The 13034-nt window shown below is 36.9% G+C and overlaps 1 protein-coding gene across 3 annotated transcripts in view; it reads left to right on the top strand.

The window, feature by feature from the left end:
- The window catches only part of CDK19 (cyclin dependent kinase 19), a 132998-nt gene that overhangs the window by 51831 nt on the left and 68133 nt on the right, over positions 1–13034 (top strand). For all 3 annotated transcript variants that reach the window (XM_037391224.1, XM_037391223.1, XM_037391222.1), the window contains one exon: positions 11380–11520. In XM_037391224.1, coding sequence (XP_037247121.1) covers positions 11425–11520 — 96 coding nt within the window. In that variant the 5' untranslated portion in view covers positions 11380–11424. The remainder of the gene's footprint in view (positions 1–11379; positions 11521–13034) is intronic.

The following is a 13034-nucleotide window of genomic DNA, read 5'->3' as shown; positions in this document are numbered from 1 at the left end:
AGCAGTAATATAAATTCCAATATTGCTTTTTAAGGCTCAATAATATAAAAGTTTATATTACTAATGTTAGTGACAAATTGCTCAATTTCTTTGCACTTAGCTCTCAAGAGCTAATGAATATGTACTTGTAAGTGACACAAATTGTAATCTGGAAGGAACATAAAATTAGACCATGCAAAAAGGTGCTCCTGGCTCGGAACAAGTAAAGTCATAGTATTTCGTTCCCCTTCGTATGCTTAAAAAAATATCTTAATTTGATTTCTCTTATGGAGTCACAGATTTGTATTTTAAAAGTTTTCTTCATCAAAGTTAAGTGTATACTGAGAGTTTGTGTATTTCTCATAACTGGTGACAGTGATGATGAATAGGAATACAGCAGCTAAACCCCTGTATGGTACAGAATTTATTTGTGCACCAAATGAGTTCACTCATTTTATAGAACAACCACAACAAACATATTTTACTGCTACATTGAATGGCATGTTTAAAATACCTTTTTTCTAACCTTTTCCATTTGAATTTATTTTGGGCAAGTGGTTATTACGCTATATGTGATTTTTCACATGGTTTAACAGGTTTAGATGAAGAATAACTGCAGTCTAATCATATTACCACTCTTCACATCTGGCTGGGTATTGGTCATAATCTCAGTGAACTTAATTCTTTTCTATTCCTTGAGACTGAAATGTTTGTTACACTAGTTATTTGATGTGAACTGGTCTCCCACTTCCTAACTCTTACTTTTTGTTTTCCCCCCCCCCCCTATGGGACATGCTACACGAATCATTTCTCTTTTGCTGTATAATTGACCATGTTTCCTTGCTTCTTAAGCCTTTGCCAGGAATTTTTTTTCCTCCCTTGCATAAAGTTAGCCATGTTCAAGGCACTCTTGGTTCTGGCTTAACCTTGGTCCTCATTTCCTTTACCGTCAGCACTTCCCAAGCATCGCTCTTAATTCCCCTTTTGTCTCTTTTGCTCACTCCCAACTTTGTGTCTTTTTCCACGCTGCCTCCTACACATGGAACAGCCTCCCAATTAACGTACGTAAAGATCCTTCACTATCCTCCTTCAAAAAACTCCTGAAAATCCACTTATTTTGTAACGCATTTCAGTAATAACAACCACTTGTCATTCTGTCTGTGTTGTGTTGTGTTTTGCATTTCCTGTGCTTTACAGCTTGTGCCCTTTCAGCTCTTTGGGGTAGAAATTGTAGTAGGGGATTGGCACGTTTTGTTATTGCTTAGCACCTTGTGCTCCCCCAGCACTACACAAAAGCAAAAAAAGTCTATTCATTGTGGGTATCACTTTAGAAGGATTTAAATTTTGGAATTGTAGATGTGCTATCACTAGAGAGAGGTAGTTTCAATGGTTTCAAATATAGGTACCTTAGAGTTACTTACCAAAATTTGTCTGAAGTATGGGTATCGTCCTTCTGTTCAAAGCTGCCCAACTGTATTAACTCCTACTGGCTGCAATGAGAAGAGTAAATGCTCATCACTTCCAAAACATCAGATTAATTAAAATCATTACCTTTTTTCAGCTTCTGTACTGGAAACATTTGGCAAGAGATGAATGAACTATATTAGATGCTATCTTATACTGTTAATTTTGTAATGCTGGAAAAAAAAGATTGTCCTGTTCTAATGAGGAAAAGTGATGGTGCCAATTAAGCTTATTAAAAAGTTCTTTTATGGTGAGCAAGAACTTTTTTTTTAACTTTGTATTTAATTCCCAATGATTAGACTGCTGAAATATGAAATGTGAGTATAGATAGCACCATACTTTATAATTTGCTGTAACTTCTGTTGATACCGTTACTAAGGGATGAAGAAAGCTATTCTAATTTGAACTACTTTTGACAGGTATTGCTGATAACTTACTATGTTGTCTTTGCCTACAAACTTAAACAGTCTATAAAAGATTTTTCCTTCATTACCTCTCATGTTGCATTATACAAAAATATGCAAAGCCATTCATGAGGTTACAACAAAGAATATCTAAGAGTATAGGAATTCTTCTGATGAATTGATTTATAACCCTTGTTTGGTTTAATTACCATAACTCTTAATGTAATCCACAGATGATTTCCTTATGATTTTTCTTGGCTGTTAGTGTCTGTCAACTGGTAAAGTTCTTAGACTGTTGGATGTGCCACATATGTTAATTTATAGTGTATTGTCTACACTGTCATCGCATTATATATGCTCATGCTATGAAGTAAATGCAAGATTCATTAGCTTGTAGCTCAGTATAAAAGGAATATCTGATGGAAGGTTAAAAACGTGTCTGTCCAGAGATGGTATTGAGTATCTCATACATTACAGGCCACATCCTTTCTAAATCCCTGGCAACCTGCTTCGGTGTCACACCTTTATATTCTAGATGTCTGAGACTTTAAGCTTCAGATATTCATAGCCACAGAACCAGCCTTCTCTTGTTCTGTCTCCTGTGAGGGACTTTTCTTTTTCAATATCTACTCATAAGGTCGTGAGTGCTTTAAATCCAAATTGTATTCAGGTTTTCTGCCTTGATTAATGTATGTTAAGATCAAAAATGTAACTATGTTAACACGTAGCTGAGTTACTCTTAAGTCCATGAGTGGAACTCATACTATTTTAAAGTTACTTTTTCCAGTACACAGTTAAAACTTCATAGTCTTATAAAACTATGCATGGATGAAATCTTTCCAAGAAAAAGTGTAATTCCTTCAACTGATATGTGTATTTTTCTGTTAATTTTTGACCTTTTTTTTTTTTTTTAAAAAGGTTGTTTTAAATCCATAGGTTTTTGCTATTTTATCACTAAGGAATAACTTACTTTGCTATTCAACTTCAATGTGTGTTCTTATTTTACCTTAGTCTTAAGTAGTGTACTGCTGTCCAGGACTTCCTATGTAAAACTCATGCACTTGAAGACATTATTCAAATTTATATTAAATGCATGATGGTTACTTCATTGGACTTTTAGAAAAGTTGAAATCTGCTCTGGAGGTGAATTCTATTTGTTGTCAGTGTAGTTACTTTTAGTCATTGAAGAGTTATAATACTTTAGACCTTTTTTTTGTTCCTAGCTGCTCTCCTATACTTCTATAGCATCTTAATTTTAGTATTGAAAATACTTTCTAAAGCATGTATTTTTGGTTTTGGTACTGCAGATAAGCACATGTTCAATGTCTTCAATTCCATAGTGTCTATATTGTTAAATAGGAGTTTTGTTCCTAAGCAACGTTTATGTAACTCTTTTTTTGTATGTGCTGATTTGATAGGGTATCCACTTTTTTAGCTATGGTACAGAGCTAGTTTCCAGACTCATTTAATATATACATGTAACTTGAAAGCCTTAAGATCCCCTTTTCTGGAAATCTATGTTGTAACTTAAATCAGAAGCTTCTGATTATTTTTTTTTTTAAAATATCATTCTGAAAAACAGTGGCGTTTTTATCACAGTAAAATGTTTTGAATGTGTTTTATGGCCATAAAAACCATTGTTGGTTCTTAATAAATGGGTTCTTAATAAATAAGTAAATTATTAACTATGATTTGTAATATTGAATGTGATAATACATTAACTGTCCAAGACCAGTTGAACCATGATGGGTATTTTTTAGGTTTGGTTGAATGTTTCTCTCTTATTATTAAAAACTGGTGACCTCTAACAACTAACTGCTTAGCAGTAAATACTACTGAGAAATATGAAATAAAATTAATCTTGAAAATATTATTGATAATGAAAATATATGCACAGACTGGCTTTGTATTATATTAAATACTTGTTACTTATGTATATTGTGCTCTTTAAAAGTGTAGGATAGAGATTATAAGCATGGTCATGTATACCTAAAAATAATCATCAAATAATGGAAAGGAGAAAAATATTTTTTCTACTTGTAAATTTTGTAACACTAGCTGACTCTCTCAATATATATATAAATATACTTATTTTCAGCAAACAATATTTTGAATAATGTTCTTATATGCTAAATGAAATTGTGAGGGTTTTGCAAACTGATTTGTGCAACGAAACTGCACATTTGCATAATCACACGAATGTTTTCTGATATATCTGAGTTTGAAAGTATTCCTCAAATATGGTGTAATCGATTATAACTCTTTCTTCCACTAGGTTTCAGTTTAGTTCTAAATCTTGAGGATAATTCAGACAGCAGTTGATCACAAATATTTTTACATAGATGAAAATACTTTTCTCAGTGTAGTGGTTTTATTTTTTTCTCTTTTGATTTGCTGCAGTCATGTATATGTTTTTGTTTTAATTCAGTCCTGCTCCACTGCGTGACTCTTTGTTCTGTCTCCTCTATTGTGCGTGTAGTTACCGATACAGGATTCTGCTAGCTGGCAGAGGCATGTAAGATTTGTTGGGGAAGAAGGGAGTGGGCTGGTATAGGTTTTGATGGCTTTAACATTCCAATTTTTATCATTGGCCATGGTTATGGAAAGTCTTTATGACATGATTTATCCCTTTGAAATATAATGGATGGGGTGTTTTTGATACCAAAGTGATGCTTGGATATCTTGTGGAGAGCAGCGCCATTTCTTGTTGATATCGATAGTTGTCTGTTCCGAGAATGCGCTTGTCACTCACAAAACTTGCTTTTTCTGCTGGGGTTGTGGGGGTTAGAGGGTACTTTATGTGAGTTCATTTTCCGTACCATGAAGCGTGAGAAATGGGGGAAACAACAGGTAGGAACAGACCCCAAAGACAGAGGCAAGGGTGCAAAAGCATGACGTGTGAGGAATTACTGTGAATGGAATGGCCTGGATACTGAGCGTTTCAGGGGTAGCTGAATTCTGATGTTTTTATTATCATCTAGAGTTATTTTGACATATTTAGGTCTGAAAGATGTAGAAGACCTAAAAAGACCCCAGCAAAACCTAAGAAAATTACATTGAATCGGTTGTCTGCTTTGTTTCAAAGCTCAGGTATTTAAAGCGAGTTGGCATTAGCAAATGTTACTGTATCAATGCTTCTTTCACTGTTACTTAAATTGTTGACCTCTTGTCACTTGGAAATGGATTTTTCATTAGGCAGTTTGGTTAATGACTTTCTGGAGAAAATACTTGATGATGGCCATGTGCTGGCATCATTTAGAAGGGAGCATGTTGAGGTGAAGTTTTACACCACCCCCACCCCCCCACCCCCCTTCTGAAGGACTGTCGCATTGATTGCTGTAATGATTCCAAAATTGGAAACTTAGGTGATTGCTGTAGAAATACTTTTATCCACTTCTGTTTTGATTTTATTTTATTGTGATAACATGCTTGACAACATTTATTTTTTTTTAGTGTCTAAAACCTTAGTGTCTGAAATGACTCCTAAGGGTAGGCTTCTGAAGCTGTGATTTATTTTTGGAACAGCAAATATTACTCAGGTTAGTTGGGTCTATGCTTCTTTTAAAAAAAAAAATAAAATTGTGCAAACAATGCATGGTTGATTGTTTTACCACCTTTAGATTTTGATTTATTCTTCCATAGACTTTTAAGTGCTTTGCAACATTAATGCTCAACAATATTAGTTAACTTTGATTGCTGGGTATTGGTTGCTGAGGAGAGAAGATGGAAATAATTCTACATTTAAAATGAGACTTGAAGTCATATAATCTACATTTTCCTCTTGACCTTGGCACAGATTTAATGTGTATCCAAGCTTCCATGTCTTTAAACTTCCATCTCTTTAATACTAAAACGTAACTTTACTGACGCATTGACGTAATTCTGTTTTATTCTCAAAGGCTGTATTAGGGATTGGATAGAGCGAAGGGTTTGTGCTAAATTGTTGGAACAGACAACTTCAGTGGGAAGAAGCATCTGTGTTGACATCATATTTCAGTTTGATGGAGATGCATGTAATTTTGAAATAAGCATTGGCTTAAGCAGTAGAACTCAAACTAGTCAGGTATCTTAGGGGGTTGTGTCTTGAGGTCTGTGGATTATCTCATGTCTGTTGAGGTGGGAGCTCACACTGTAACTTCATTTAGTCAGACGTGCATAAAATCTCTCCTTTAGCTGTCTTCTTTCTTCCATGAAAACTTCCCAGGTCTTGTTTGTTTGTTTGTTTGTTTTAACCTCTGTCATACTGAACAACAATTCTTAGAATTGGGAACGAGATGACACAAACACAGAGAGAGTATGTTTGCATCAACTTGGCTTCTTTGGAATCAGGCTAAAATTAGGATTTTTTTAAATGTTCATTTAACTGCTGAGTAAATACCAGGGATTTTCTTAAAACAAGTTAAATGGGTTTGCGGTATGTTGTCATGCATTATGTTTAGTTGGTTTATGGTGGAGGATTTAGAAAATGTGTCTAGTTTTTCATCAGCCAATTTTCAAACTAATTTCAACACACTAGTCTGTAGAAGACAGACGAACTACTAGACTGAACATAGTTCAGTGAGTCACCATTGTATGTTTTGTCCAAATGCTTAGCTCTTTTGCACTTCTTTATCACTTATCATTTATATAGTCTTGCCTTTGCAAAAGCTAAAATAGTCTTACTGAAATAAGCCAGTTCATCCATTTCTCCTCTCAATTTTATTACATTTTTTGAAGCTGATAATTGGGAATAAGCAGTTAGTAAATAAAACCAGTAGTCCCAGAGACTGCGAACAGCAAATTATAGCAAGCCTCTGGAAGCTTCATTACTTGTCTAGAATGTTAATAAACGTGCACTTTAGTGTTGGTCAGTGAAGTATTAATTTAATTTAGAGTATAGACTTAAAGCCACTGCCACAAAGTCAAGGCCTTGTTTAAATTTAAAACAAAATATGTAGAAGTGATAGAAATATTTTCACTTTATCTTTATTTTCAAAAGTGAATACCCAGTTGACTCACAACATTTTTGGAATCCAATCAGTGGAAGCATGTTTTTAAGATTTAGGAATCTGAAAATACAGATGCGCAGAAAGGGAAAGTAACTTGGCTACTTATGCTGAATAGATTTAAATGTTGCCTGGAGCTTCATTTACCTCATATGTCATGTGTTCTTTTGTTTTGAAGCATTTTAGATATATCAGTGGGAGGGTTTGCATCTGCAATGTTCTGATGAACTAATTAAAATGAAATTGTGGATGGGTTTCTGTTCTGCAGCATGCAACTGGCAGTGCACACTGACAATTAAGGCTTTCCGAAACTTTTGCTGAATGTGTCTGGGTATTTTCCAGCTTTTGTGGTCTTACCAGAATATGGGAATTAAGTTATCTTTGAGGAGTGACAGTGAAAAAAGATGTGGAAAATGCTGAAGCTGTTTGACCCTCTGTCTGCTTGTTGTCTTGCTGCAAACATGCCTCTGATGTGACCGGATTGTGGAAGTTCTCATGTTTTGTTCTTAGTGATTATCCATTAGGGGTAGGCTTCAGCAAAGAACTTGAGTGTACCTAAAGGTTAGAACCTGTAGTGTCTGAGCACACCTTTTGGTTCCTGGTGACAAATGCAGAATGTCCTTTGTACCTGTCAGGATTCAAATCTGTACTCATAGCTCATGGGACAGTCTTGATGCTGTGCTATTCTACAAAAAGATTTATTGAATGAGAGCAAGGAGGAGTGTGGTTTTGAAGCCTAGTGGTTAGGGCAGTCACCTGGGGAATGTGAAATGCAGGTTACAATTCCTATAATTTCTGTAGATTATTCCATACCTTTGTTAGTTCTAAGATTACAGCTGTTATATGATGTACTTGAGGCTGCGCTTTTGGACTGTTGAGGAGGTGAAGCTAGTGGAGAATGCCTCATCCACTTGAATGGTGCAGTTATGTATAAAGAACATCCTGGTTTGTGCTGGTACCTGCACCCATTTCTACACCTGAGGTCTTGGATTCAAACTATTAAGTCTTAAACGAAGAGAGCGCATCTCCCTGCCATAGCTGAAGTTTGCAGAATTGCTCAAGTGAAAAAAATCTTTTAGCATCGTTATATTGTTATGACATCCTTTGGTTTGGAGCTTACTGTACACCTGATAGGCCTGCTGTCTGAAACTTTTGTCAAATTATAGCCATTCATTTAACTCTGTTCTGATGCTCTTATTTTTTTAAAAAAAATTGAGGGATATTTTCCCACAACGGTGGCTGGGCCAATAGATCTGTTTCTGAAAATAGAAAGAAATAAGAAAAAGCTTGGGCTTTGCTGCCTCCAGTAGAAGAGATGCAGTTCAGCAATGGCATTTACTTGCCCTTCTGTTTCTTAGATGGACACTGCCATTAAAATTGCTGTTTAGTGCTGGGTTTATGTGTTGGTCTTTCTTCATATGGCTAGTTGCATACAAGAAATTTAATTAACTACATTTTTTACAAAACTGTTGAGTAGGGCTTGGTCAGAAGCACTGTGGATTCATTTCAGTGGCTTGGGGCAATTCAGCTTTTCAGTTCCCTGTAATATTTGTCCCTGCGGTATGTTTTGAGTTTAATTTTTGTTCAGTTCTCTAATCTAAACTGTGATGGGGTGATAGCTGCAATTTGATAGATATAAACTTCTGTAGAGTAAGTTGGCAACAATAATTATTTTTTTTGCTTTTGTAGGAAATTGAATTTTACCTAATCGTGATATTTCTTGCTTAAAGTAAAACTATCAGTTTTTATTCACTTCAGCAATTCAATAACTCTTTCAAGAAAGGAGCTTGCTCTCTTAGCCTTTCTGACTGGGACAAGCAAGCATCAGAGAAAGGTGATTTAGAATGTGTCTAAGTGGTATTTCAGAGGCAGATAAGAGCAAGCTCTGACATCTTTTGGAGTGTGCACCCACTTTGGTAAGTGTGGTGGTGAGCCCTCAGCTGGCAAGTCTGGCTGGGTGACTTAGCTTAGCATTGCACTGTTACGCTAGTTCTGGTCTAGAGGTAACTTGCGTACCTAAAGCTCAGTGTGGGGGGAGATTATCTGCCTCAAAAGTTCACCTTAGGGTTCCTGTGGAACAAGAGGAAGGAATAGGGATGCTGCTGCTTTGAATCACCACAGGAAAAAGCCTTCCTCTCCTCTACCCTTGTGTGGGCTTTGCTTTGCCAGTCTAGTGGATGGCCCGGCCGTACTAGTAGCTGCCTGATTGCTAGCGTCTTGTTCCCAAGCAGATTCTCATGCTGCCTCAAATGTCTGCTTGGATCTTTAGTTTCTCATGGGACAAAACCTTCAGCAGGATTCCCAATCTGTTGGAAGGAACCAGGGAGCCACAAATGAGAGTGCAGGGACAGAAATCAGATGGTACGAGCCTGGTGCTGTCGCAGTCCCTTCCTCCAGGGCACCAGAGGGGCTGTGGCAGGGCCGGAGGCAGAGCGTTCCTCCTCAATGCATCCATACTAAGTTGTGTCTCATGCTGTCTCATGGGACCCTATTTCGGTTTCATTTTCTGTATGCCTTTATTATAAGGAATAATGTTTTGTGTGGATACTGGTCAGTTTTCGAACAGGTATTGAAATCCCCTTTAGTGATTACATGCACCTTGAAAAAGGGCTGGGCTGGGCTTGTATCGTGACCTTGGCCTGTTGGTGCTCCTGTATCTTTTCATACCATGTATTGATAAAGACAATCATTTGGGAGTTTATGGAATCATTACTGTTTTAAAAATCGGATCATAATTACACATGAAGGTCATTATCCAGTGAGCATTGTGTAGTACTGGAAAGTAGGGATTCCCAGTTGAAGTTTTGACACAGAATCTTGCCACATGACAAGAAAAACCTTTGGTAAGGAATTGAACCCTTAAGGCTTTCCATTATAGTTTTCATATCAGGTACTAAGGATCGAAGGATCAGGTACTGAAGAAGGATCAGGTACTAAGAGTTTGTTTTGTTTACTGATCCTCATTTGTATATTAAAAACCAATAATCCTGTAGGTTTCTTTTACACTGTTTTTTAATATACAGCCATCACTGTTGTAGTGAAAGGCTCCGTGGGAACATTGCTGTTGGAGTAAGCAAGCAGCTGTTCTGATTTTTTTTGGGATGTTTTCTTTTTTTTTTTTTTTTAATTTCTCTTTAAACTGTATTGTCTACACTTTTGCTAAGCACAGTTTGACAGTGGCTAAGTATTGGTGACAGCCAGAGGTAGCACTTACCATGAGGAAACATTAATCCATTATCATTTTCACTGGGAGCAGTAGTGACAGACTTGGCAGGGGGTGGTGGTGGAGGGAGAAGAGGTCTAATGAAAGCACAGCCGTTGGCTACCTTTTTAACCTGGAGAGGGAGATGATCTTGAACTAAACAAATCCTATTTAAAGAATTGGGTAATTAGTAGTCTTGTCACTCTACGGATTAGCATTTTGAATTGCTCTCAGTAAAAATGCAAACTGCCTTTATTATTTCTGTCTCTCCAAAGAGCACATAATTGAAAACTAATTTGAGATGCTTCTTGGAATAGTGCTCAAAAAGATTTCTCCCCCCCCACCCCCCACCCCCCCCCCCCCCCCGCGAATAAATGGATTTAGTTGTTTGCTGAATGGCAATATGTTAAGATTGTGTTTGTCTTGCAAGGCACCTTGTCTGAGGATTGAAAATGTAGAACGGCCTCACCCCACTTTATTTCTTGTACAGGGTAGCAAAACCAAACCTAACCCCCATTGATCTTATAATAAATAGTAATTAGTTTATGAATATTTCATGATCTCTCAGCAATCTTTTCATGATCTTTTTTTCATTCCTTCAATTGACTAATGCTGGGGTCCCTTTCTGCATTCCATGTTTTTATGTGGTATTTGTCCTCTAGTGGGCTGACTGACTTCTGTAATGTAAGAGCCACTAGCTTGTCATCATCAGTGAAGTATGCAGCCAAAACTTGGAAGCGAGAATATAACCATTTTTAGGTGTTTGAACATGATCTCACCCTTATGTGATGATGTGAGGTTTTCAGGAGTTGTGTCTTGCTTGCTCACCTCCAGCCTAGCTCCCGTGGCCCCATTTCTTTATTTAAATATTTATTTAAACTCTCTTTACTGGTATTCTAATTTAGGGGGGAAACACTAAAGTAGTTGCAGGCACTCTGGCCTGGGTGGTTTTGGAGAGGAAGAGTGAAGGTGTGTGAAAGCATAGAGTGCAGTCGTCTTTCTGGTAGATACTGCTGGTTTGGGCTTCTGCTGTAGCAGCTGAGGGTAAGAGGATCTCAGATGGGGAGGAGGGTGGGAGGAGAATGTCTAAGACACCTTACTCAAGGTAAGTAGCCAGTCTTTAAATATTAACAGAAGCTTGACAGTTGTTTTTTAAAGCAACTCAGAGAACAAAAACAATTCAAGGAAATTGTGAGCACATCACTATTACTTTTAATTGCGAAGTTCAATGAACTTTTGTATTTCATTCCATTATTTAGTGTTAATAGTTTAACAAAAAACACCACAACAGAAAAACCTTTCCACTTACCTAACATGCTTATGATTCTACTTGTTTTGTTTCTAGCATATTATCAAGTTTCACCGTGCCTCAAAAGCAAATAAAAAGCCCATGCAGTTGCCAAGATCAATGGTTAAATCCCTACTCTACCAGATCCTTGATGGAATCCATTACCTCCATGCAAACTGGGTGCTCCACAGAGATCTGGTAAGTGTTGCTTGTTACCTGGTTAAGAAAGTTTTACGTGCATGTTGTTGGTAGGAGAAGAAAAACCCCTATTGGTAATCTTGCATATCGATCCGTACAGTTCTTCCTGTTATTGTTGCAGGAGACCAATGGAGGCTTTTTAAACATGAAAACAAGCTATGTTTTCACATTGTTCATGTCTGAGTCATCTGAGCTCAGACAATGATGCTAGATCCGGTAAAAGCATTGTAGATATCAATATCCGAAAACAGTGCATGAGCCAGCTGATACATGTTGGTTGAACATTCTTATGTTCGTGCATGACTCTGAAAAGGCGTTTAAGTTGGAAAGTGATTGATACCCTTGTACATTGTTTGGCTTACGTGCAAGTTACCATAAAAGCTTGTGAAAGAGTAGTTTTTTCATGGAGTATTTCTTTTCCATGTGGTATTTTTTCTGACCGTGGGAAGAGAACTATGAAAGAGTTGTCATCTTGAAATTTCTCATGACCTGTAGTGGCTCTTTAAGTTGACTGCAGATTACAAGGGCAGCCAGTTGCCTTGTCTTAGTTATTATCCTTTTCCCCTTAAAGTTTCCCACCACTCCTCATGAAGTGCAGTGCTATCAAGGGTTGCAAAAAGAATACTGCTAATATGGATATAATGCTTGCTGCCACTTGCATTGTAACTAGACCTTTTGGCCTGAGATGAACGATGTGCTGGTTAATATGCCAAATCTCTTCTAATAGTTATGCTATTGCAACATCAGTAGTAGGTATGGTAGGAAATGTAGTGTAGTTTCTGCATAAAGCCACGGCTTTTATTTGGTTATATTTCATAGTTGCCCCAGTATGTCAAAATAGGGAGGTATGTCCAGTACCTTACAATCACTGATTAAGTTTTCTGAGACATAGATTGGTTTTGAGTCTGTAATATTAAATAGGGGCTTGAATTAACTGCTGGATGTAGAGCAAATGTTTTCTTAAAAAATATGAATAAACTAAGGTGGGCCTGGAATAGAAATCACAGACATCTGCTAAAATAAATTGTATTTAATTTGTCATAATACTTAATAACAGTGGCCAGAAATGGGGTTTCAGGTTTTGGTATGGATTTTTTTTTTTTTAACCTTGTTCCTTGGTATTTTTTGTCAGTTTTTCTGTTAAATTCCAGATTGGGGGTGGGGGCAGATGAGTGTGGGGCATGTTTGCCTTTGGAATAGTAGCTATGAGAAAAAGCAGGAAGCAAGTACAACTGTGATTTTCATGCTACAGTTACTACTTTCCTAGGGAGACAGCAGTTGCTTTGGCAGAGTGCTGAGATGTCATTAGATACAGCTTGAAAAGGAACACCTGAAAAGTCTATATTCAGCTATGTTTAAGGGAAGCATATGTGTTCATGGAACTATTAAATATATATACGCTCAAATGCCATATGTGAACTTGATGTCTTGATAGGAAAGACAAGGTGGTACCTAAGATGATAATAATGAATACCCTAGAGAATTTTCTTGCTGGTTTTGCTATTTCCAGCCTG

This window comes from Falco rusticolus, chromosome 6 (assembly GCF_015220075.1).
Source record: "Falco rusticolus isolate bFalRus1 chromosome 6, bFalRus1.pri, whole genome shotgun sequence".
Taxonomy (NCBI): Eukaryota; Metazoa; Chordata; class Aves; order Falconiformes; family Falconidae; genus Falco; species Falco rusticolus.
This window is presented reverse-complemented; position numbering and strand designations above follow the sequence as displayed.